At 39.0% G+C, this 26,455-nt stretch overlaps 1 protein-coding gene across 5 annotated transcripts in view; it reads left to right on the forward strand.

Annotated features, from left to right (window-relative positions):
• Positions 1–26,455, forward strand: part of HOOK3 (hook microtubule tethering protein 3) — a 165,070-nt gene that overhangs the window by 93,950 nt on the left and 44,665 nt on the right. For 4 of the 5 annotated variants that reach the window (XM_026453990.2, XM_026453992.2, XM_026453991.1 and 1 more), the window contains 5 exons: positions 3,274–3,414; positions 13,804–13,891; positions 18,356–18,390; positions 23,637–23,719; positions 25,764–25,864. In XM_026453990.2, the coding sequence (XP_026309775.1) occupies positions 3,274–3,414; positions 13,804–13,891; positions 18,356–18,390; positions 23,637–23,719; positions 25,764–25,864 (448 nt within the window). The remainder of the gene's footprint in view (positions 1–3,273; positions 3,415–13,803; positions 13,892–18,355; positions 18,391–23,636; positions 23,720–25,763; positions 25,865–26,455) is intronic. The other variant, XM_026453993.2, reaches the window with a different exon arrangement.

Here is a 26,455-nt window from a genome sequence, read left to right on the forward strand (position 1 = left end):
GGCTGGAGTGCAGTGGCCAGATCTCAGCTCACTGCAAGCTCAGCCTCCTGGGTTCACGCCATTCTCCTGCCTCAGCCTCCCGAGTAGCTGGGACTACAGGCGCTGCCACCTTGCCCGGCTAGTTTTTTTTTTTTGTACTTTTAGTAGAGATGGGGTTTCACCGTGTTAGCCAGGATGGTCTCGATCTCCTGACCTCGTGTTCCGCCCATCTCGGCCTCCCAAAGTGCTGGGATTACAGGCTTGAGCCACCGCGCCCGGCCGTGTAAGGGTTTCATACACTGTAAAAGTTGAAATAAGCTTTCAAATACTTGTTGAATAAATGGAAACAATTTGTAGTTGTTGGTTAACATTTGTTTAAGAAGGACAAACGGGCCAGGCGCAGTGGCTCACTCCTGTAATCCTAGCACCTTGGGAGGTCAAGGTGGGTGGATCACCTGAGGTCAGAGTTCAAGACCAGCCTGACCAACATGGCAAAACCCTGTCGCTACTAAAAAAATACAAAATTAGCTGGGTTTGGTGATGCATGCCTATAATCTCAGCTACTCAGGAGGGTGAGGTAGGAGAATCACTTGAACCCAGGAGGCAGAGGTTGCAGTGAGCTGAGATCACACCATTGCTCTCCAGTCTGGGCAACAAGAGCAAAAGTCCATCTCAAAAAAAAAAAAAAAAGAAGTAGTACAAACAAAAGGCGTATAAGGCAGCACCAAGTCTGGAAGTATCTTGTGTACCTTTTTCTTTTTTGCCATCTGATATGCTACTTTATAATTGAACTAATAAGATTTGTTGAATAAATGAACACATATTTGTGAACGTTTATAAATAAGTGGTTATGTCCAAAACAACGCACAATTTTTAAGGAAACGTATTCGTAATACAGTTGGTTTTTTAAACTAGGAACAATGATAGGTCAGGTGCGGTGGCTCACATGTGTAATGCCAGTGCTCTGGGAGGCCAGGGCAGGCGGATCACTTGAGGCCGGGAGTTCGAGACCATCCTGGCCAACATGGCAAAACCCTGTCTCTACTAAAAATACAAAAAAAATTAGCTGGGCGTGCTAGCACATGCCTGTAATCCCAGGTACTCAGGAGGCTGAGGCACGAGAATCATTTGAACCTACGAGGCAGGGTTGCAGTGATCCTAGATGGCGCCACAGCACTCCAGTGTGGGTGACAGCTAGATTCTGTCTGCAAAAAAAAAAAAAAAAAAAAAAAAAAGAACAATGATGATAAAGATTCAGCAAATAGGGCTTTTCTGAGTATGACTAGATACAGATTAAAATATGCTCTGTGTCCAGAAGACAACTATCAAGGAAAAATGATAAACTGGGATGAAAATTTTACATGTTTTAGACGATGGGTTAATATTTGATACTTTTTATTGAGTTAGAGGTGTGGACAAATTGGAAATCTCATAAACTAAAGGCAAAGGCAAAAGGTTAAAGTGGTACAACCCTTCTTTTGAGGAGATTGGTAGGATGTGTCTGTTGTCTAAAAGTGCACCTATCTTTTGATCCAAAAATTACTTTTCTGGGAGTTAATCCTGAGGAAATAACCAATGATATACAGAAAAGTATATTTATAAGGCTAATCTTATTAACTTCTTAAAGCTCAAAATTGGTAGCAATCTGAATGCCCAATAATTGGGTGTTTATTAAATAAGTAACGATTTTAATGCCATGTCATTTAAAATATCCAAGTATATTTAATGATATAAAAAGATTGTGAAATTTTAGGTGGAAATAGCAGGTACCGATGTAATTTGTACTTTGTGATCCCTTTTGAAAAATGTTTGCATGTGAGTATATGTGCGTAGAATTAGAAGGCTATATTTCAGCAGTAGTCATTTTGCACTATAGTTATGGAGGGTTTATATTTTCTTTTCATTTATCTTCCTTACAAACTGTGTGTTTACTTTGTAACTGAAAAATATAAAGTCCCTATTGCCCATACTGAGGCAGAAGAATTGCTTGAACCCAAGGGGCAGGGGTTGCAGTGAGCCGAGATCGTGCCACTGCACTTCAGCCTGGGTGACAGAGAGAGACCCCATCTCAAAAAAAAACAAGAAAGTCCCTGTTGCCCATAATAGAATACATCAAATTCTAAATAGTTGCTTGAATTAGATCACAGATTTGGTTCATCTTTTCAGTAGCAAAAGTAAAAGATTTATTATGTTTATAAAATAAGAGCAATGCGTGTGTGTGTGTGTTTCTTTCTTACTTTGATTTTTCTTTATCCACAATAAGCTTTTCCACAGCTTTTCATAGTATTTGGTATCTGTTCATACTGTCTTCATGGGGCCCCCTAAAGATGACCCTGTGTAAAGAAAAGAATGAAATATATCTTCAACAAGTATGTCTTCATATGAACTAACATTTCAATTATATTGTCCCTGCAGTAAATATGGTGGCAAGTTCTGTATGGATACTGTTTTTAATATCCCTTAATGTAAGCTTTTGGCATATACAGAGTCCAAAACAGTGCAGTCCGGTAACCTGATTGTAATGATCTGGCTTGTTTCAAGAATTTAATTTTACATATTACAGGAATGGATAGACTGAATGTCTTGAAGTGATTCTTTTTTTCTTTTTTTGAGACAGAGTCTTGCTCTGTCGCCCGGGCTGGAGTGCAGTGGCCGGATCTCAGCTCACTGCAAGCCCCGCCTCCCGGGTTTACGCCATTCTCCTGCCTCAGCCTCCAGAGTAGCTGGGACTACAGGCGCCGGCCACCTCGCCCAGCTACTTTTTTGTATTTTTAGTAGAGATGGGGTTTCACCGTGTTAACCAGGATGGTCTCGATCTCCTGACCTTGTGATCCGCCCGTTTCGGCCTCCCAAAGTGCTGGGATTACAGGCTTGAGCCACTGCGCCCGGCTTGAAGTGATTCTTGTCGGATATAATATCTTGCCACCAAATGGTTGATAATTTAAGAGCATAGCACTAGAGATTGTGTTCTCTAATAAGAATCAAGAAACAAATAAATAAATGCATTCATAGTTTAAATATTTAAATCAGGGAAGAAATAGGATTTTGAAATCATGTTGATTACAAATCATTGTATTTAGAGACTGTATTATTTCTATAAAGAAAATATTTAAAACCTTAAATGTAATGTCTTTGCCAGCTGTAATAGCTGAATTTGTTGTACTTTCTTTATTTTTCATTTCTGTTCTGGTATTAAATTTGAAAGAGTGCTTAGCTAGATTTGATACCTGTGTTGTATATTGATGCACCAAATGACTGTGTATATAATATTTAGTTTTTATTTTGTTCATTCAGGGAGAAACTTATTCGTCTTCAGCATGAGAATAAGATGTTAAAGCTTAACCAAGAAGGTTCGGACAATGAAAAAATAGCCTTATTGCAGAGCCTTCTAGATGATGCAAATCTACGCAAGAATGAACTGGAGACAGAGAATAGGTAGAGTATTAGAGGTGACTGCATCTGGCTATAAGTTTTCCCTATTTGCCTTGATTCTGAATCCCTTAAACAAAAAACTGGCAGAGCATGGTGGCTCACACCTGTAATCCCAGCACTTTGGGAGGCCGAGGAGGGCAGATCGCTTGAGCTCAGGAGTTCAAGACCAGCCTGGGCAACATGGTGAATGAAACTCCATCTCTACAAAAAATGCAAAAATTAGCCAGGCATGGTGGTGCATGCCTGTGGTCCCAGCTACTCAGGAGGCAGAGGTAGAAAGATCATTTGAGCCCAGGAGGTGGAGGTTGCAGCTTGGGCAATAGAGCAAAACTCTGTCTCAAAAACAGAAAACACACACACACACACAAAACAAAACAAAAAAACTAACAACAAAGATCTGAATTGTAGTTTGAAAAATGGCCATGTGCTGTTCTCTTTCCCTTTAAGAGAACTTGAATCCATTTCTCCACTTTTGGGCAGACTTGCCAAAAAACATTGGGCTTTTTTAGAATGGTAGTGTCCTTTTTACTTCTTCATGCAAAATGATACCGGAGCTCTACCATTTACCCTTTCTAATCACTAATTAAAACTAGAGGATTTTTTAAAATCTGATAATTCAGTCTTTCACAAGAATTACAATTCACAGTTGTTGTTGGGCTAATAGAGTTTACCATTTCCACAGGAGTGTGTTGGAGCTCTGTTGGTGTGGGGAGAGCAGTAGCTCCCTTGTAATTGGATTGACAAAGCATTTTTCTTCTAATCTGTTATTTATTGTGACCCTAAAAGGAACTAATTCATCTTAGGAACAACTGACTTATTTTGAAAGTTTAGAATCTGCAAAATTGCTGTGACAGTTGTACACATCCTACCCTTCTTCCTATAGCTTTACATTTTAAAGCTACTGAGATAGAATCAACAAACAGTGTAAATCAGTATAAATGCTAGGGTGATTATAAGAGCACCATCAAGCATAAGCAGAAGGAGAAAATTTTACATCAACTCTTACGAGTCTAGAGAATGAGGGATTTTTTAAAGTACTCAGAAAAAGTGGGAAGTGGAGACAGTGGAGCGGGGGAGATTGCAGGAGCAACTGGCGGGCGGGCAGTCCCTCTGGTGCAAGTGTCTTGATGTTCGCCTCATTCATCCTTTGCCTCTGGGTTGTTTTTTTTTGTCAGGAAAGTCTCTCCCTACCCTGATATTTTTTTAGTGAGAAAACACCCACAATTTTCTTCATACTGCTTTGCTTTGTTTCTCACAGGCTTTATAATTATTGCTCTTTTTCCCAGAGACAGGACAGCCAATTGTCATTTATACAGTGTCCATGTCTGTGGATGACTAATCACCACCGAAGTTCCTGTGTGACTTACCGCTGGGTACAACTTACTGTTGTGATTGTTTCTTAAATTACAACACCGATGATGAATAACTTAGATTATGGTTGACTATGATCTATAATGATAATAACAGGTAATATTTACTAAGCACCTGTTTGTCTCAGGCATTGTGCTGGGTGTCTTAAATATGCTTTCTTACTTTATGAAAGTTTTACAGATCAGGGAACTCAGACTCAGACCCTGACTGCCTGACTCCAAAGCCTCCATACCTAATCCATACCCTCTTTCTTGCCAATTTATCTTCTACTATGTTTGCACAATATTTATTCCTTTTCCTGTCTTCCTCTCACAGGATGTTTTTTGTCCTAAGTGACTTACCCTAAGTTTGTTCTTACTGATTTTAATGAGTATTTATATTACCTTGACTCTAGCTTAATATCCTACTAGTTTACAACATTGGGTCCCACTGAGTCTGTTACAGTTTGCTCACTGCCCATGTATATCACCTGTCAGAAAGCAAAGTCTGTCATAGACCTCTAAAGTCCTTTCCAATTAGTTTTCCCAAGAGCGAGCACTTTAGCATGTCTGTAATACCTGCCGGTCCTCAAACAATATTAGAAGAGGGTGGAGGGTTGAGAAGGAAGCCACATCAGGATTCCCCAGGAATTCTGCCAAAGTAGAGCTGGTCTTGTTTCTGTACCTCTCAGAGTGTACTATCATCTCAGGTGCACCCTCTCCCTGCATCCCACAGCTGTATGTATTCAGCAATTAGACTTTGATTAAAATGTTAACTATCTCAATCCCTGAAGTGGGAGAAAGAAGGTAGAGGCAATTCACGTCGATAGAATTCCTGCAATGTGCAGGGGCTCTGCTAGGCACACTTTAGTCTTTTAAACAACCCCATGAGATAGGCATCATAATCCTCATTTATTTTGTAGATGAACTTTTTATTTTTTTTATTTTTGTGGGTACATAGTAGGTATATATGTTTATGAGTTACATGAGATCGTTTGATACAGGCATGCAGTGCATAATAATCATATTGGAGTAAATGGTGTATTCATCCTCTCAAGCATTTATCATTTATGTTATGAACAATCCCATTATACTCTTTAGTTATTTTTAAATGTACAATTACATTAATTATTACTATAGTCACTTTGTTGTGCCAGCAAATACTAGGTCTTATTCATTCTTTCTATTTTATGTGCCCATTAACCTCTTCCCACTACCTTTCCCAGCCTCTGGTAACCATCCTTCTACTTTCAGGCTCCATGAATTTAATTTTTTTAATTTTTAGCTCCCACAAATAAGTGAGAGCATGTGAAGTTTGTCTTCCTGTGCCTATTATTTCACTTAACATAATGACCTTCAGTTTCATGCATGTTTTTGCAAATGATAGGATTTCATTCTTTTTTATGGCTAAATAGTGCTACATTGTCTTCTACATCTACATATACCACATTTTCTGTGCCTATTAATTTTTTTATTTTATTTTATTTTTTTGAGACAGGATCTCACTCTGTCGCCCAGGCTGGAGTGCGGTGGTATGATCACAGCTCAACCTCCCAGGCTCAAGCTGTCCTTCCATGTCAGCCTCTCAGTAGCTGGGACTATAGGTGCACACCACCATGCCTGGCTGATTTTTTAATTTTCTGGAGAGACAGGATCTCCCTGTGTTGCCCAGGCTGGTTTCAAACTCCTGGACTCAAGGGATCCTCCCATCTCAGCATCCCAAAGTGCTGGCATTATAGGCATGAACCACCATGTCCAGCCTCTTTTGAGAAATAAATATCTGTTTAGAATAAATATCTGTTTAGATCTTTTGTCTTTTTTTTTTGAGGATCTCACTCCTTCACCCAGGCTGGAGTACAGTGGCACAATCACAGCTCACTGCTGCCTCGACAGCCCGGGCTCAAGTGATCCTCCCACCTCATCTTCCAAGTGACTGAGATTACAGGCATGTGCCACCATGCCCAGGTAATTTTTTCTACTTTTTGTAGAAATGGGGTTTTGCCATGTTGCCCAGGCTAGTCTTAAACACCTGGGCTCAAGCAATCCACCCACCTTAGCCTCCCAAAGTGCTGGGATTACAGGGATGAGACACCATGCCCAGCCCTCCTTGTGCCTATTTTAAAAATTGAGTTATTAGAGTTTTTCCTGTAGAGTTGTTTGAGCTCCTTATATATTCTGGTTAGTCATCCCTTGTGAGATGGGGAGTTTGCATGTATTTTCACCCATTCTGTTGGTTGTCTCTCACTTTGTTGGTTTTTTCCTTTGCTGTGCAGAAGCTTTTTAATTTGATATGATCTCATTTGTTCCTTTTTGCTTTGGTTCCCTGGGCTTATGGAGCATTACTCAAGAAATCTTTGTCCACACCAATGTCCGGGGAGCGTTTCTCCAGTTTCATTTTATTATTTTCAGGTCTTAGATTTAAATCTTTGATCCATTTTGATTGGATTTTTGTATACTGCAAGAGATAGGGGGTCTAGTTTCATTATTTTGCATAATGATATCTAGTACCATGTATTGAAGAGACTGCTCTTTCCCCAGAGTAAGTTCTTGGCATCTTTGTTAAAATAAGTTCACTGTAGATGTATAGATTTATCTCTGACTTCTCTATTCTGTTCCACTGGTCTGTGTGTCTGTTTTTATGTAAGTGCCATGCTGTTTTGGTTACTATAGCTCTGTAATATAATTTGAAGTCAGGTAACATGATTCCTCCAGTTTTGTTCTTTTTGCTTAAAATAGCTTTGGTTATTCTGGGTAGTTTGTGGTTCTGTATAGAATTTAGGATTGTTTTTTCTATTTCTGTGAAGAATATCATTGGTATTTTGATAGGGATTATTTTGAATCTATAGATAGCTTTGGGTAGTATGGATTTTTGTTGTTGTTGTTGTTTGGTTTTTTAGTTGGAGTCTGTCTCTGTCGCCCAGGCTGGAGTGCACTGGCACTATCTCAGCTCATTGCAACCTCCGCCTCCCAGGTTCAAGCGATTCTCTTGCCTCAGCCTCCTGAGTAGTTGGGACTACAGGCCCATACCCAGTTAATTTTTGTATTTTTAGTAGAGACAGGGTTTTGCCTTGTTGGCCAGGCTGGTGTCGAACTCCTGACCTCAGGTGATCTGCCCACCTCACCCTTCCAAAGTGCTGGGATTACAGGCATGAGCCACCATGCCTGGCCAACAATAGGCCAAAGTATGGCACTTGAACATACTGAGTACTTTGTTGTTGTTGTTGTTGTTGTCTTTCCTTTCAGTGGAGAACTGGGTCTCGCTAAATTGCCCAGGCAGGTCTCACACTCCTGGGCTCAAGCTATCCTCCTACCTCTGCCTGCCTAAGAGCTAGGATTACCGATGTGAGCCACCACACCCAGCATGGACATTTTAACAATACTGATTCTTCTAATTCATGAACATAGAATATCTTTCCATTTTTTTGTGTCTTCAGTTTCTTGCATCAGTGTTTTATAGTTTTAATTGTAGAGATCATTCACTTCTTTGCTTAATTCCTAGGTATTTTATTTTAGCTGTAGTGATCATAAATGGGATTCTTGATTTCTTTTTCAGATTGTTTGCTGTTGGCCTATATAAGTGTTACTGATTTTTGTCTGGGCCCGGTGTTTCATGCCTGTAATCCCAGTATTTTGGGAGGCTGAGGCAGGTGGATCACAAGTTCAGGAGATCAAGACCATCCTGGCTAACACAGTGAAACCCTGTCTCTACTAAAAATACAAAAAATTAGCCAGGCGTGGTGGCAGGCACCTATAGTCCCAGCTACTCGGGAGGCTGAAGCAGGAGAATTGCATGAACCCAGGAGGCGCAGCTTGTAGTGAGCTGAGATCATGCCACTGCACTCCAGCCTGGGCGACAGAGTGAGACTGTGTCTCAAAAAAAAAAAAAAAGAAAGAAATGTTACTGATTTTTGGCCAGGTGTGGTGGCTCTTGCCTGTAATCCCAGCACTTTGGGGGACTGAGGTGGGCGGATTAAGACCATCCTGGCCAACAGGATGAAGCCCGGCTCTACTAAAAATACAAAAATTAGCCAGGTGTGGTGGTACATGCCTGGTAGCCCCAGCTACTCAGGGGGCTGAGGCAGGAGAATTGCTTGAACCCAGGAGGCGGAGGTTGCAGTGAGCTGAGATCATGCCACTGCCCTGCAGCCTGGCCACAGAGTGAGACCCCGTCTCAAAAAAAAAAAAAAAAAAAATTACTGATTTTTGTATGTTGATTTGTAATTTGACTTCTTCCTTTCTTAATTAGATGTCCTTTATTTCTTTCTCTTGTCTGATTGCTCTAGCTAGGACTTCTGGTACTGTGTTCAATAACAGGATGATAGTGAGCATCCTTGTCCTGTTCCTGATCTTAGAGGAAAGACTTTCAGTTTTTCCCCATTCAGTATGATACTAGCTATGGGTCTTTTGTATGTAACTTTTATTATATTGAGGTATGTTCTTTTTATACCCAGTTGTTTGAGAGTATTTATATAGATTGTTGAATTTTATCAAATGCTTTTTCAACATCAATTGAAATGATCATGTGGTTTTTGTCCTTTATTCTGTTGATATAATGTGTCACATTAGTTGGTATGAGGATGTTGAACCCTCCTTGCATACCTGGGATCAATCCCATTTGGTCATAATAAATGGTCTTTTTAATGTGTTGTTGAATTTGGTTTGCAGTATTTTATTGAGGATTTTTGCATCAATATTCATGAGTTATATTGGCCTATACTTATATATATATATATATATTTTTTTTTTTAAGACAGTATCTTATGCTGTCACTCAAGCTGGAATGCAGTAACTTAGTAGAGCCAGGTTTTCACCATGTTGGCCAGGCTGGTCTCAAACTGTTGACATCAGGTGATCCATCTGCCTTGGCCTCCCAAAGTGTTGGGATTACAGGTGTGAGCCACTGTGCCTGGCCTATAGATTTTTGTTTGTTTGTTTTTTCTTTTGATGCATCTTTGTCTCATTTTTGTATCAGGATAATACTTGCCACATAGAATGAGTTTGGAGATACTCCTTCTTCCTCTATTTTTCAGAATAGTTTGAGTAGGATTGGTATTAGTTCTTCTTTAAATGTTTTGTAGAATTTGCCAGTGAAGTCATCAGATCTGGGGCCTTTCTTTATTGGGAGACTTTTTATTATGGTTTCCATCTTGTTACTTCCTATTAGCCTGTTCAGGTTTTGGATTTTTTCATGATTCAATCTTGGTAGATTGTATGTGTCTAGGAATTTATTCATTTCTTCTAGATTTTTCAATTTTTTGGCATATAGTTGCTCATAATAACCAGTAATTCTTTGAATTTCTCTGGTATCAGTTGTGATGTCTCATTTTTCGTCTGATTTTATTTATTTGGGTCTTCTCTCTTTTTTTCTTAGTCTGGCTAAAGGTTTGTCAATTTATCTTTTCAAAAGACTGGTTTTTGTTTTGTTGCTCTTCTGTATTGTTTTCTTCATTTCAAATTCATTTATTTCTGCTCTGATCCTTATTTATTTATTTATTTATTTATTTATTTATTTATTTAGAGACAGAGTCTCACTCTGTCACCCATGCTGGAGTGTAGTGGCACAATGGCTCACTGCAACCTCCACCTCCTGGATTCAAGCGATTCTCCTGCCTCAGTCTTCAGAGTAGCTGGGACTACAGGCGTGTACCACCACCCCTGGCTAATTTTTGTATTTTTAGTTGAGATAGGGTTTCACCATGTTGGCCAGGCTTATCTCAAACTCCTAACCTCAAGTGATCCAACCATGTTGGCCTCCCAAAGTGCTGGGGTGACAGGTGTAAGCCACCACACCCAGCCTGCTCTTATCTTTATTATTTCTTCTACTAATTTTGTGTTTTGTTTGCTTTTCCTTTTCTAGTTCTTTAAGTGGCATTGTTAGGTTGTTTATTTGAAGGTTTTCTCTTTTTTGATGTAGATACTTATGCCCATAAATTTCCCTCTTACTACAGCTTTTGCTGTATCCCATAGGTTTTGGTATGTTGTGTTTCCATTATCATTTGTTTCAATGAATTTTTCAGTTTCCTTCTTGATTTCTTCATTGACCCACTGGTCATTCAGGAACTTATTGTTGAATTTCCATGTGTTTGTATAGTTTCCAAAATTTCTTTTGTTACTGATTTCTAGTTTTACTGTGTTCAGAGAAGATGCTTGATATTATTTCAGTTTTTGAGTATTTTATAGATGTACTTTTTTCATAAATATTTTACTTATATTTATGTTACTTACATACTTCATACTTTAACAGTTCCACTACTATTTTTGCTCACCTATTCCCCATTGAGAGAATTTAGCTGTTTTTAAACCATTCCAAAGAACATCTTGGTACACATTGGATTGTGTTTTATGATGTTTACAATGGCTTCCACCTAGTAGGCTTACAGTGTTGTTTGATGAAATAATCTCAAAAATGACTAAGATGGATTGTTGAAATAATCTTTTAGTTGGATACATATTTCCATTTTGCTTTCTGAAAAGACTGAACAGTATTACGGTATTACTAGTAATGTGTTTATGGACCTGTGTCCCCATATTTAATGTGGGTTTTTCAGATAATTTATCCTTTTGTTACTCAAAACCACTCAGATTTTTTTTACCTTGATGTGAAAAAGTTATTATAGCTTTAATTACATTTTTATTGTGATCCTTTCTAAATTATAAACCTATAATGTCTTGTAATTTAAGTAAAAAAATTTCTTATTAAAATTTTTGGCTATTTGGATTCTAAACACTCGTTGCCTTGTTTTCTCCTTAATTTGGAGCAGTCTGGCTTCTACTACTACCATTTCACGAAAGTATTTCTTACTAAGATAACTAGTCATCTCTTAAATGGCCAATCCCGTAGCAGCACTCAAGACTTTATCTTTCCTCATCTTTCTACTGTATTCAGTGTTGTTATTCAGTTCCCCCTTCTTCAAATTTTTTATTTCAATAATGGCCCTCTCTTATATTCTCTCTCATTCTCTGATATTCTTCAGGGTGAGGTTCCTCTTTCTACCCCTTGGTTGATCCGCCATGGCCCATCTTTGTTAGTCTTTTACACTGTTTTTCACACTCTTTCTAGACAATATCATTTTTGCTCATGGCCTCAGTTAACTCCAAATGGCTCCCAAATCTGTGTGTTCAACTCAGGTTTCTCTGTGCTTTAGATTGAGGTATCTAGCTGTTTGACAAATTTCTAGGCATTTCATTTTCAACAAATGTAAAATCAGATCCCTATATTTCTTTCTTATCCTGTTCCTTTTGTCTTACCTTCTCAGTGAATACCAAAATCCTTGTATTCTTTTGCCTTTTCTCAAGATAGTTCCTCCTCTGTCCCTTTCTATTTCCTCCTCTGTCCTTTTCTATTTCAGGCATATTTAGTAATAATAATAGTAATAATAGCATTCTCTCATCTTCATGCCTGCTCTTGAACATTTTAAATAATATCTTCCATTGTAAAACCAAAGTGATCTGTCTGACATACTACCTGTATGATCTGTCTGACCATGTTTTCCCTTCTTGCAATCCTTCAGTATCACCCAACACCTTTGGAAGTAAGCTAGTCTCCTGAATGTTGCATCATGACCTAGAGAATTTATGAAAGTCAAACCATGGGCTGGGCGCGGTGGCTCATGCCTGTAATCCCAGCACTTTGTGAGGCCGAGGTGGGCGGATCACCTGAGGTCAGCAGTTCGAGACCACCCTGACCAACATAGTAAAACCCCGTCTCTACTAAAAATACAAAAATTAGCCAGGCGTGGTGGTGCGCATCTGTAATCCCAACTACTCAGGAGGCTGAGGCACGAGGATTGGTTGAGCCTGGGAGGCGGAGGTTGCAGTGACCTGAGATTGCACCATTGCACTCCAGCCTGGGCGACAGAGGGAGACTCCATCTCAAGGAAAAAAAAAAAAAAAAAAGACAGAAAAAAAGAAAAAGAAAAAAGAAAGTCAAACTGTGGAATCAGCATTATTTAAGGTTGTCTGAGTTATTCCAGTTTCAGCCTGACTTGAGGCTTGCTGATTACAGGGTAATCCCAGCTGATTACAGGGTAATTCCATACAGGGTTGTGCTGATCTCCTTTTCCCCAGTTTCTCTCCAGCCATTCTTCCTCTCATAACATACTCTTCATCATACCATTCCTGAATTCACTGCATCCTCTTATTTTTCTGCATACTTTGGACATACTGACCTCTGTCTTGAATCTCCTTTCCACCCATAACCCACAGATGTTTTATTTATTGTGCTAGTCTCATTTCAAGTCCAGTGTATTTTAACTCGTCCAGAGAGTTACTGTTTCTTTGACCAACTATTTTTATATGCATCTGTGTACTACTTGGAAGTTTTTATCTGATTGTATTTTATTTGTTTACACTTTTTCCTCCCCACTGGGCTTTAATTCCGTGAGGGCAGGGATCTTTTGTGTGTGTGTGTGTGTGTGTGTGTGAGGCAGGATCTCACTCTGTTGCCCAGACTGGAGTGCAGTGGCACAAACACAGCTCATTTCAGCCTCGACCTCCTGGGCTCAAGCAATCTTCCTACCTCATCCTCACAAGTAGCTGAGACTTACAGGTGCTCACCACCATGCCTGACTGATTTTTGTATTTTTGGTAGAGATGGGGTTTCACCATGTTGGCCAGGCTGGTCTCAAACTCCTGAGCTCATGCAGTCTGTTTACCTTGGCCTCCCAAAGTGCTGGCATGGGCCACCATGCCCTGCCTGAGTGCAGAGATCTTTTAATACTAATGCTGAGCACAGTCCTTGAGACATAGTCTTCATAAACATGTACTGAAGTAAATTTCAGAGAAATATGCATAACTACATTGGTTCTAAAATATGTGCCCACCCAAACACTGTGTTAGAAGTCATCATTCGAAATTTCAAGCAATACCAAAAATAATCAGAAAAGTAAGCTGCCACTCATGACATTAGGCCACTACTATACTACTACTGCTAGAACATGAGACTTTATTTTGCTAATTATACTTTCTAACTGATATGACAACCTAAGGAAAAAAGGCATACATAAGTCGCCACTTGGAAAATTAATGTACATTTCATTTCTAGGCTGGTGAATCAAAGACTTCTGGAAGTACAGTCACAAGTTGAAGAATTACAAAAATCTTTACAGGATCAAGGCTCAAAAGCAGAAGATGTAAGTTTTAATATGTACCAACCATGGTCCGTCAGTTTCGCAATGTTGAGAAATGACTTTTATTTTTTATTTGATGTTTTTTATCAAAATAATTTAGTATTATATTGGTTATAGAAAAGAAACAGTGTTTTCCTTTTTACTAACATTCCTTATAAAAAGGACCAGATCTGTCTCTTCAGATTCACTCTGCTGGGAATTAGAAATTCATTTCTAGTTACCAACTGAGGAATTAATTGAGGCTTTATGTTTTAAATGTGCTCAACTCAGTGTTCAAAGATGAAGTATAGGGTTTTTCCCCTTTGGTCAAAAAAAATAGCTAGTGGGAATTTGGAATGTTCAAGTAGAAATTTTTAATGTAAAAGTGATTTTAAGAAAATACTGCTGTCCCTAGAATTACATTTTCTCTAAATCTCTGAATCCCTCTTACTCCTTCTGCTCCCCAACACTGGCCCTTTTTTCACATCCCCCAGCACTCTGCGTCTCTGTCACAACTCTGCACACTTGCACTAGAATAGTGTAAATGTATTAGCCAAGGACTGCCTTTCTTCACACCTATGTTTTAACCTTCTATCACAGTACTCAGGTAGCACATAGTCGTCTATCTCTGGCAAAAGTGTAAGTCAAATTTTGCAAATCCTTTATGTTCAATGAACAGTAAACAACAGAGCTAAGACTTAAAGAGTGTTCAAAAATAATGTAAAGAGGAGAAAAAACAAAATTTTGGTGATCAGTCTTTGCTTCAACCAGATGTTTTGTTTCTTTCCTGTTACCAGTGTAATTTGCTGTAAACTCTGGCATTTGAGCATAAATGTTTGTTTCCATTGATAGAGTCATTTTGGAGGATTAACTTCAAAACTGTAGATGTAGCCAATTCCATTTGGCCTTTTTAACATAAGAGGATATAAAAACAAAAGGAACCAAAGAAAGGGAGTTAAGTATGTTACTTAAAATTTGTGAATACTAGATACAAAAAGCTCATCCATGGCCTAGCTTAATGAGTTTCTCCAGACATCATCTTGTGTATATTGGCAACATGTTCTTCATTCTAACATGAGTGATGTTAGCTTATCCCTTAATCAATGCATTGGCAGTCCTTGTTAGATTCCCAGATTGATTTCTGATTCCTAAAATTGTCACCAACATTTAAACTTCCGTATGCCCTTATTAAAATTTAAAACATGTTTTTATTCAAAATGCTAAATCACAAAGAGGTGAAACAAAACTACATGAGTGTATTAAAATATTACTAAGCCTAATTAAGTATCTTAGAGATGAACTGAATGGGGCAACATTTCTTAATTCGGTGAAATCACTAGGTCCTTTAAACTGAGATAAATGTAAAATCCATTCTGGTCTCTAAAAGTCTGAGGAGACTTTTATTGATTTGTTATGGGAGTGAGGGAAGGGCATGTGGTACATGGGAAGTAAAAATGGTGAAATATCAGAATCAGCTTAAACTTCAGTGTTACAATGATGGCCATTGTGCATGGTTCTCTTACATTAAAACATAAAAGCATTTATTCTTCAAAAGATAATTTGGCATAGCTTGATTAGGTATCACTATGGTAATCAAGTCTAATTAAATATGCTGTGGGCCATTACTTTAACAGAACGTATTTCAGAAGTGAGATGCCAGCCCTGTCAAGTACTATTTACATAAACTCGTCCATTTATTTGATTGTCCAGATGCCAATGTCTTGCTGTAAACTAAGCAGAACTTTGCTCTGAGCTCTTTTCTATATGTAGAAAAGATTCAGATAGCTGAAACCGTGCCTCCAAATGGCTTAGAGAAATAAATAGTACAATACAGGATATATGGTTCTTGCCCCAGCAAATATTTTTATGTTTTTGTCTTACTTTTCTCTTTCTCTAACTTAAGAGTGTTGCATCTCGGGAATGTGCAACACATAAAGCAACCTGCCAAAGGAAGTGGTCCCCTCTGGAGAAGAACAACATAACTTCTGCCAGCTTCTGTTATCAAAAGCACAGTCCTTTCATATAATCTTAAGTCAGAGTAGAAGGGGTTGCACATTTTTATTATTATTTTTATGTAATTTGTTTTTAGCATGGAAGCAGAAAAACATTGTTATATCCAGCCATATGGATAATTTGAGCTAGCCACAATATATAAAACTTCAGAGCACAAGACAGGATGAGGAGACAGTAGAAAAAAGGAAAATGTACATTTCTTTTAAAAAGTGCATATCTTGGGCTGGGCACAGTGGCTCACTCCTGGAATCCTAGCACTTTGGGAGGCCGAGGTGGGCGGATCATGAGGTCAGGAGATTGAGACCATCCTGACTAACACAGTGAAACCCCGTCTCTACTAAAAATACAAAAAAAAATTAGCCGGGCGTAGTGGTGGGTGCCTGTAGTCCCAGCTACTCAGGAGGCTGAGGCAGGTGAAGGCGTGAACCCGGATGATAGATCTTGCAGTGAGCAGAGATTGTGCCACTGCACTCCAGCTTGGGCAACAGAGCAAGACTCCCTCTCAAAAAAAAAAAAAAAAAAAAAGTGCATATCTTTTATTTCTGTTCATGAATTACTAAATCATTCCTTCTCTTGGCTGCTGTGTTTGCTTCATACTAATTTGTCCTCTCTGTCTCTTGGCATGGTTTCTGCTCAAGGCTATTGTAAGTATGGCTTCCTTTTCATTTTTATATAGTGAGCAGTTTTTGGATTTAGACTGCCATCATAGTTGATGGTATGGAAAATTTTATTAAGGTAGTTTTGTACAAAATGAACATCTGGATTACTTGACTTGTAGGTTTAGGACCTTTATAATTAAGATACTCAAAGGATATTGGACTCTTAAAGAGTCAACTGACAAGAAGTCTGCTCTTGGTTTTATTCCCCATTCCACTCCTGTTCCATCCCATTATTATAATTAATTCATTTATATAAATTATCTTGATTCAGTCTACCCTCCTCCTGCCCCATGCTTTGGTAGGAACAGTCTTCAGATTGGAGAGGCACTGCAGCATAGGAAGCATGGAGGTGAAGGCCATGCATGGATTCTGGGGTCTGGCAGACCTGGGTTTTGGATCTGCCGCTTGAAAGCTACTAAATGTTCTCCAGCCTGTCCTTCCTCAACTGTAACATGGGGCTGTTGTTACACAGGCTGTGAAGTTTACATATGACAGTGTCTATGACATGATTTAGAGCATTGTTTGGCATATTAACCACCCATTTAACCGTTTTATTATATATCTTCTCAGAGTTAAAGTTTTGCTAGACTCTAATCAAATCATAAGCACAGAATTAAAGTTTCTAAAAAGTATTTACATTTTACCCCTGTGCTAAAGAAGGAATGAGCAGTAATCGAAAGTTAATAGAGTTGGCCGGGTGCGGTGGCTCACACCTGTAATGCCAGCACTTTGGGAGGCCGAGGTGGGAGGGGGATCACTGAAGCCCACAAGTTCGAGACCAGCTTGGGCAACAAAGTGAGACCCTGTTTCTTTTTTTTTTTTATAAAATAAAGTTAACAGGTTTATCTTTTTGTATATTTGGGAAGCGGTGATAGAGGACATGTGGATCTACTGAGGTAACTATAGTTAACATATTGAGGAAAGAAGTGAAAGTTGAAGTATTACAGAGCTGTGTTAGAATGGAAATGAATAAAAATTTTTGGTAATTATTATCAAAAGAACTTAGTGTGAGGGTTCCTTTTCCCTCATCACTGGCGTTGATTGGACAATTTGTTTTATAAGCCTATATTAATTGGGTTTTGACTTAATTAATTATATAACCATTTATCTCAAAATGTTTCATAAAATTGATTAATAGTATGTACTGTGTAAGTTTAATTATGAAATTTAGTGGTCTTATAGAGAATGTCTTTATTATTTATTTTTAGGTCAATTTTGATCTCCTGCTTTTCAGGAGTCTTTTTTTTTTTTTTTTTTTTTACCCAGTGAAAGCTACATTCTCCAACATATTAAAGGTTGTGCATATGCTATCCTTCACATTCCCATACCATTGCATAAATTATTTGTAACCTGTGCATTTTCATAAGTCACTGATTAAGTCAGACGTATTTATAGAAACTGACCCAATACTTTATCATGACTCAAGGAAAATAGCAGATAAGTGTCTTAAGGGAAATCTGTTATTACTAGGGTCCTGTCTGCCTACCAAATCCAGGAATATTAGGTCTATAATTAAGTGGCATTTTCATTCCTATTTTATTCATCTGCCTGATTATAAATAGAGAATTCATATGTATATCCAGGTTGTGGGTATTTCATACTGATTGTCATCCCTTAGGGGGATGTAATTATAATCTAATTACATGTCTCCCTCTATTAAAGAGATTTAAACTGGGGTACATTGTGTGTTTTGAGCTCTTTGACCCAACACATTACTGAGAGCTCACTCAAAATTCTGACTATTGTACTTTTAACTTAAAAAAATATTATTTTAGTTAAAATATGGTAATAAACTAACTTTGTTTTTCATTTTTAGTCAGTCCTTCTAAAAAAGAAGCTTGAAGAACATCTGTAAGTATAAGAGCTGTTGAGGCTGATTCTTCTATAGTGGAACAGACGTGCTTTGTGTTAGGTAGTTATGGTGTGTCTAGGCGTTGGCACAGGTGGCCCTTGAAGAAATAGAAAATTATAATACATATTAAGAGAGTCTGAAGGGTCACTTCCACCCAAGGTTCTCAGGTCAGAATAATGACTGCTTTAGAACTGCCTTCTCAAATGAGACTTTAGGGTTTTCTCTCTTTGTGATAATCGTAGTTAGGAGTTTGAGACACTCTAGATCGTGGATCAGACACCTCTTTCTATAAGGGATCAGATAATAATTGCTTTTTAGGAGTTAAAAGCTGGTCTCTGTCACAGCCACTCAGCTCTGCAGTTGTAGCTTGAAAATAGCCATAGACAATACATCAATTAATGGTTGTGACCATGTTGTAGTAAAACTTTATAGATACAAACAGGCAGCAGGCTGGTTTTGTCCCATGGGCTATAGCTTGCCAGCTCTGAAGTATTGCCAGCTTAATCTATTTATTTAAAAAAAATTTTTGAGAGGCAGGGTCTTTTAAAAAAGAGACCCTGTCTTTAAAAGACTTTAAGGTCTTTAAGAGACAGGGTCACTATGTTGCGCAGGCTGGACTTGAACTCCTGGTTTCAAGTGATCCTCCTGCCGCAGCCTTCTGAGTAGCTGGGATTACAAGTACATGCCACCACACGCAGTCTAATATTCTTTCTTAAGTAAATTTTTTAAAGTCTGTGAAAACTTGTCAGTAGATTTTCAAATATTTCCTTGAGTTACAAACAAGAACTTTTTGGTATAAAAGGTAAAGTAAATTTTAAAATATTCACATTTGTTTTTTCATGAAGAAGAAATCTTCTCTCTTTATCTTTAACTGAGGTTGACCATATTAGAAATGTTTCATAATTTTTCTTGCACCCAGTGACAACCTTATTCCTTCTCATTCTTTTCTAGCAAAACTCCTGGCAAGCATTGAATTAGTGACTATGAATTTATAGCCCGTTAAAGTGTTACAACTTTACACTGTGCTAAACCAGACATCCTCAGTACCACAAAGATAATTTGGATTTATTCTACTAGGATGGGAAAGAAATTCTCTTCTCTGGCAATTTGCCTCATGCTATCTAGTTTGTGTTTTTGTGTTTTAAATGGTAAATGTGGGAGACACAAGATACTCCTGGCGACAGATTTGCTAGCAATTCTAGCAGTGGGCAGATTCTTAATGTACTAGAACAGAAAAGATTACTTTTGCCTTTTGTGAGATTACCTGCAGTGAGAATTTAGTACTGAATTCTGTCCTTTAAAAAAAAATTCTCATTCCTTTATGGCAAAAAGTATAATGCCTGTTATTTCATAAAACTACCAACTAACCATTATTCTGTGCTCAGTCATTTACATGGTGAAAAATCTTCATCAGAAAGGATTTATTAATGAAGATGGAGACTGTTAGTTCCTATAGCTGCCATGTCAAATTACCATACACTGGATGGTTTATGGCAACATAAATTTATTCTCTCATAGTTCTGGAGGCTAGAAGAACCAAGGTGGCAGCAGGCTGGTTCCTTCTAGAGGTTTGGAGGGACAGTCTGCTCTGTGCTCCTTGTTGTTGCTGGTAACCGCCAGCAGTCCTGATGTTTTTGGTTGTAGACAGATCACTCCAGTTTCTTTCTCCACCTTCACATGTCATTCTTTGTATGCCTGTGTCTCGTGACCTTCTGATAAGGATGCCAATCATTGGATTTAGGGCGTTCCCTGATCCAGTGTGCCCTCATCTTAACTAATTATATCTATAAACACCCAATTTCCAAATATTGTTACATTCACATATCCTAGGAATTAAAACTTCGATTTTTCTTTTTAGGAGACACAATTCAGCCCACCACAGGAGCCACAGATACCTCCAAATAGGGCCAGCCTCATGCACATTTAAAATGACAATGGGCTGGATGTGGTGGCTCACGCCTGTAATACCAGCACTTTGGGAGGCCAAGGCATGTCAATCACTTGAGGTCAGGAGTTTGAGACCAGCCTGGCCAACATGGTGAAACTCTGTCTCTACTAAAAATACAAAAATGAGCAGGGCATGGTGGCGTGCACCTGTAATCCCAGCTACTCAGGAAGCTGAAGCAGTAGAATTGCTTGAACCCAGGAGGCAGAGGTTGCAGTGAGCCGAGATCACACCACTGCACTCGAGCCTGAGCAACAGAGCGAGACTCTGTCTCAAAAAAAAAGAAGACGACAAAGAAAAGTTGGGTGCGGTGGCTCATGCCTATAATCCCAGCACTTTGGGAGGCCGAGGCAGGTGGATCACTCAAGGTCAGGAGTTCAAGACCAGCCTGAACAACATGGTGAAACCTCATCTCTACTAAAAATACAAAAAATAGCCAGGCGTGGTGGCGTATGCCTGTAATCCCAGCTACTCGCAAGGCTGAGCCAGGATAATTGCCTGAACCCGGGAGGCAGAGGTTGCAGTGAGCCGAGATCATGGAACTACACTCCAACCTGGGTGGCAGAGCAAGACTCCGTCTCAAAAAAAAAAATTTTAATTGCACAAAATTTTATATATATATATATGTTTTTATGAGCAAAAAAAATTTAAATTGCACAAAATTGTGTGTGTGTATATATATTTTTTTTTTTTTTTTTTTTTTGAGAGGGAGTCTTGCTCTGTCCCCCAGGCTGGAGTACAGTGGCGCGATCTCAGCTCACTGCAAGCTCCGCCTCCTGGGTTGACACCATTCTCCTGCCTCAGCCTCCCGAGTAGCTGGAAACACAGGCGCGCGCCACCTCTCCCGGCTAGGTTTTTTGTATTTTTCAGTAGAGACGGGGTTTCACCGTGTTAGCCAGGATGGTCTTGATCTCCTGACCTCGTGATCCGCCCGTCTCGGCCTCCCAAAGTGCTGGGATTACAGACGTGAGCCACCGCACCCAGCCTAAGCAATATATTTTTTAGGAATAGCACAAAGACAAAACCATCATGAAAATTATGAGAATGATTCAAATTCTGACTTTGGTTACCTCTGGGAAGAGTATAGAGACATGCATGACTTCTAAGTTTTTGGGATGATTTTTATTTATTTATTTATTTATTTATTTATTTATTTTTTGAGACGGAGTCTTGCTGTGTCTCCTGGGCTGGAGTGCAGTGGCCGGATCTCAGCTCACTGCAAGCTCCGCCTCCCGGGTTCATGCCATTCTCCTGCCTCAGCCTCCGGAGTAGCTGGGACTACAGGCGCCCACCACCTCGCCCGGCTAGTTTTTTGTATTTTTAGTAGAGACGGGGTGTCACCGTGTTAGCCAGGATGGTCTCGATCTCCTGACCTCATGATCCGCCCGCCTCGGCCTCCCAAAGTGCTGGGATTACAGGCTTGAGCCACCACGCCCGGCCTATTTATTTTTATTTTTATGTTTTTAAATTTTATTTATTTACTTATTTTTTGAGACAGAGTTTCACTCTGTCACCCAGGCTGGACTGCAGTGGCGTGATCTCGGCTCACTGCAACCTCCACCTCCTGGGTTCAAGAAAGTCTCTGCCTCGGCCTCCTGAGGAGCTGGGGTTACAGGCCCCCAACACCATGCCTGGCTTTTTGTATTTTTAGTAGAGACAGTTTCACCATGTTGGACAGGCTGAACTCCTGACCTTATGATCCACCCGCCTTGGCTTCCCAAAGTGCTGGTATTACAAATGTGAGCCACCGCACCCGGCCTATTTAGTTTTTTGAGATGGAGTCTCACTCTGTTGCCCAGGCTGGAGTGCAGTGGTGCAATCTCGGCTCACTGCAACCTCCGCCTCCCAGGTTCAAGCGATTCTCCCACCTTAGCCTCCCGAGTAGCTGGGACTACAGGCACACACCACCATGCCCGGCTAATTTTTGTGTGTTTTAGTAGAGATGGGGTTTCACCATCTTGCCCAGACTGGTCTCAAACTCCTGAGCTCAGGCAGTCTACCCACCTCAGCCTCCCAAAGTGCTAGGATTACAGGCATGAATCACTGTGCCCAGCCAATGTCTATTTTTTAACATGGTAGCGATTCATTGGGCTTAATTTTATTATTCTTTTAACTGTTATATTGTATATGTTCTTTGTCATAGGTCATAAATGCATACAAGTCATGTCCTCAAAAAATTTATTGAGAAAGAAAAAGGTTTATTAAAGCATATTTCATGCATAGAAAAGATCAGAAAGACATAAAGTGATGTATTTTTTAATTAGTGATTTTCTATATCTTCCCATTTTTACAGGCTTTTTTTCCTAGTTACGTTATATAGTGCCATATTAAATATGATAAAGGGAAAATTACACATATTATACAAATACGAGGGGAAAATATCTCACTTTCAGTTAATTATTTAAATAACTGTATATTGGAATATAACATATGAAGTACACATCTTAAGTTCCTAGATTTATTTTTTTTTTGAGACAGAGTCTCACTCTGTCATCCAGACTGGAGTGCAGTGGCATGATCTTGGCTCACTGCAACCTCCGCCTCCCAGGTTCAAGCAATTCTCCCTCCTGTGTAGCTGGGATTACAGGTACCCACCACCATACCTGGCTAATTTTTCTATCTTTAGCAAAGACTGGGTTTTGCCCTGTTGGCCACGCTGGTCTTGAACTCCTGACCTGAAGTGATCTGCCTGCCAAGGCCTCCCAAACCTAAGTGACCCAGATCAACACATGGAATGTGTCCAGTAACCTACCAGGATTGTTCATTCTTCCTCCCAGTAGATTGATGGCAAAACTAGCCACACAGCTGATCTGTATCATCTTCCACTCATTTTAACATACCAACAGAATCGCACAGTTACCCCTTTGACTTCCTTTGTTCAACATTCTGTGAGATCTATTCATGTGGTTGCGTATATCATTAGTTCATTTTTTTATTGACATGTACTATTCTATTTGTTAATTCTTATTTTTAGAACTTCATTTTTTTTGCAACAAGATTTTGCATGGTAAAACCTTTGCAAAGTTATTTCAATATTCTTATTCCTAGAAGAAATCTATACTCTGTCTTTATGCAGGTCTATCTAAACTAAATGGCTACTTTTTCAAACAGGAATTTTTTGTCTTTATTTTTTACTTATTTTTAAAATATATTAAATTTGTGTTTTGTCTTTTCATATCTGTTTCATATCACTTGTGTGCAATGCAAGTGTAATCCAAATATAAAGAACTTAGATCTTTAATTTGAACTGGAAAAAAATTACAGAAACAGTAGTCGGTGATATTTACCTGTTTGTTACAGAGAGAAGCTGCATGAAGCCAATAATGAACTACAGAAGAAGAGAGCCATTATTGAAGATCTCGAGCCAAGATTTAACAACAGCTGTGAGTTTTCCTAATTATGATAGTTTTTAAATGGGCTTGCTGTATACTGCCATAGTGATAGTAAGTTTACATAATTTTTATTTATTTATTTTATTTTATTTATTTTTTATTTTTATTTTTTTTTGAGATGGAGTCTCACTGTCGCCCAGGCTGGAGTGCAATGGCGCAATCTTGGCTCACTGCAAGCTCTGCCTCCTGGGTTCTTGCCATTCTCCTGCCTCAGCCTCCTGAGTAGCTGGGACTACAGGCGCCCACCACCACACCCAGCTAATTTTTTATATTTTTAGTAGAGATGGGGTTTCACCATGTTAGCCAGGATGGTTTTGATCTCCTGACCTCGTGATCCACTCACCTTGGCCTCCTAAAGTGCCGAGATTACAGGCGTGAGCCACTGCGCCCAAACTGTTTATTCATTTTTGAGACAGGGTCTGGCTGTGTTGCCCAGACTGGAGTAAATGGCATGATCACAGCTTACTGCAGTCTTGACCTCCCATGCTCAAGCCATCCTTCTACCTAATCAGTCCCGCAGTAGCTGGGATGCAGGCATGAGCCACCCTGCCCAGCTAATTTTTATAATTTTTTATAGAGATGGGATTTCTCCATGTTGCCCAGGCTGGTTTTGAACTTCTGGGCTCAAGTCACCTGCCCACCTCAGTCTCCCAAAATCCTGGGATTACAGATGTGAGCAACCACACCTGGCCTATATTAAATTTTTATTTAAGAAATAGGCTCTATTGGCTGGGTAGGGTGGCTCACGCCTGTAATTAGCAATTTGGCAGGCCAAGGTAGGAGGATCGCTTGAGCCCAGGAGCTCAAGACCAGCCTAGAGAACACAGCAAGACCCTGTCTCATAAAAAAGAAAGAAGGCCAGTGCGGTGGCTCACTCCTGTAATCCTAGCACTTTTTTGGGAAGCTGAGGTGGGTGGATTGCCTGAGCTCAGGAGTTTGAGACCAGCCTGGGCGACATGACAAAAGGCTGTCTCTACTAAAAATACAAAAAATTAGCCAGGAGTGGTGGCACACACCTGTAATCCCAGGTACCGGGAAGGCTGAGGCAGGAGAATCACTTGAGCCCAGGAGGCAGAGGTTGGAGTGAGCCAAGATCTTGCCACTGCACTCCAGCGAGACTGTCTGCAAAAAAATAGAAAGAAAGAAAGAAATAGGCTCTATTTACATATAGGGAATATACAATCATCTTTATAATGTCTTACTTTCTAATTGTACTTTGAATTTTTCCTTAACTCTGTATTCTAATGAATATTATATGACGTTAAGATATTTTCATAATGTAGTTCCATGTAAGTCATCCAGACTTGTGCTTCCCAAGTATTTACTCCTGTAGGTAGCTTGGTTTTGTTAATTCTTTTGTATTAATAAAGAGGTAAGAGGTGAGAGAACAGACTTATTTTTATTGCGGTAAAATATACAAAACACACCATTTTAAGCCATTTTTATTGTATAGTCCAGTGACATTGAGGACATTCACACAGCACAACTATCACTTTTACCTATCTACAAAACTGTATCATCTCAAACTGAAGTTCTATATGCATTAAACAATAACTTTCCCTTCCTCCCTCTCCCCAGCCCCTGGTAACCGCTCTTTCATTTTCTGTCTCTGTGAATTTGACTATTCTAGGTCACTCATATAAATAGAATCATGTAATATTTGTCCTTTTGTATCTGGTTTACTTCACTTAACATAATGTCTCTGTATCATAGCATGTGTCATAACTAAGGCTGAATAATGTTATATCTATGTATTACATTTTGTTTATCCATTCATCCTTCATGGATTCTTTATTTATGTACTTCTGTACTGGAGTTTTTATTTATTTATAAGAAAACATTTTTGTTTAAAAAAAAAATCTGAATTTTTTAAAAATAAAATTATGTGTAAAAATAGACCAGTCTCTCAAAGCTGTTAACTATTTGTTATTAGTCAATTAAAATATTTTTGAAATTGTTGTAATCTAAAATAAATGTATTTATATTATAACTATATATTATAATCTATATATATTTTACTGTGTTTCATCTGCAGCCTTAAAAATTGAAGAATTACAGGAAGCTTTACGAAAGAAAGAGGAAGAAATGAAGCAAATGGAAGAACGATATAAAAAATACTTAGAGAAAGCCAAAAGTGTAAGTATGAATTTTGTAGGCATCTCACTCTACCTTCTGATCACATTTCAGTGAAGTCTTAAATATAATGGATGGACACTACAGCAACTTCTTATGCAGAAAACTCTCAGGAGAAGAACATATCTTATAACAAATAAAAAGAACCTGAGCAAGAAGCCATTCTCCTGCCTCAGCCTCCCAAGTAACTGGGACTACAGGCACCCGCCACTTCGCCCGGCTAATTTTTTGCATTTTTTTATTAGAGACAGGGTTTCACTGTGTTAGCCAGGATGGTCTCGATCTCCTGACCTCGTGATCCGCCCATCTCGGCCTCCCTAAGTGCTGGGATTACAGGCTTGAGCCACCGCGCCCGTCCTTGGTTTGTGATTACGTGCGTTAATATCCTTAATCTAAGGAGATTTGTGCTCAAGTATTTAAAGGTTACGCGTTATGAGACCTGGATAATTTATTTGGGAGACTTTAAAATAGCCTCCCAAATAAGTAACAGCGTGTGTATGTGGAGAGAAATCAAATATGGCAACGAAGCAATTGGTGAGTCTAGGTTAAGGGTAAACGGTTTTTTTTTTTTTTTTTTTTTTTTATTGGACTTTT

This window comes from Piliocolobus tephrosceles, chromosome 7, assembly GCF_002776525.5.
Source record: "Piliocolobus tephrosceles isolate RC106 chromosome 7, ASM277652v3, whole genome shotgun sequence".
Taxonomy (NCBI): Eukaryota; Metazoa; Chordata; class Mammalia; order Primates; family Cercopithecidae; genus Piliocolobus; species Piliocolobus tephrosceles.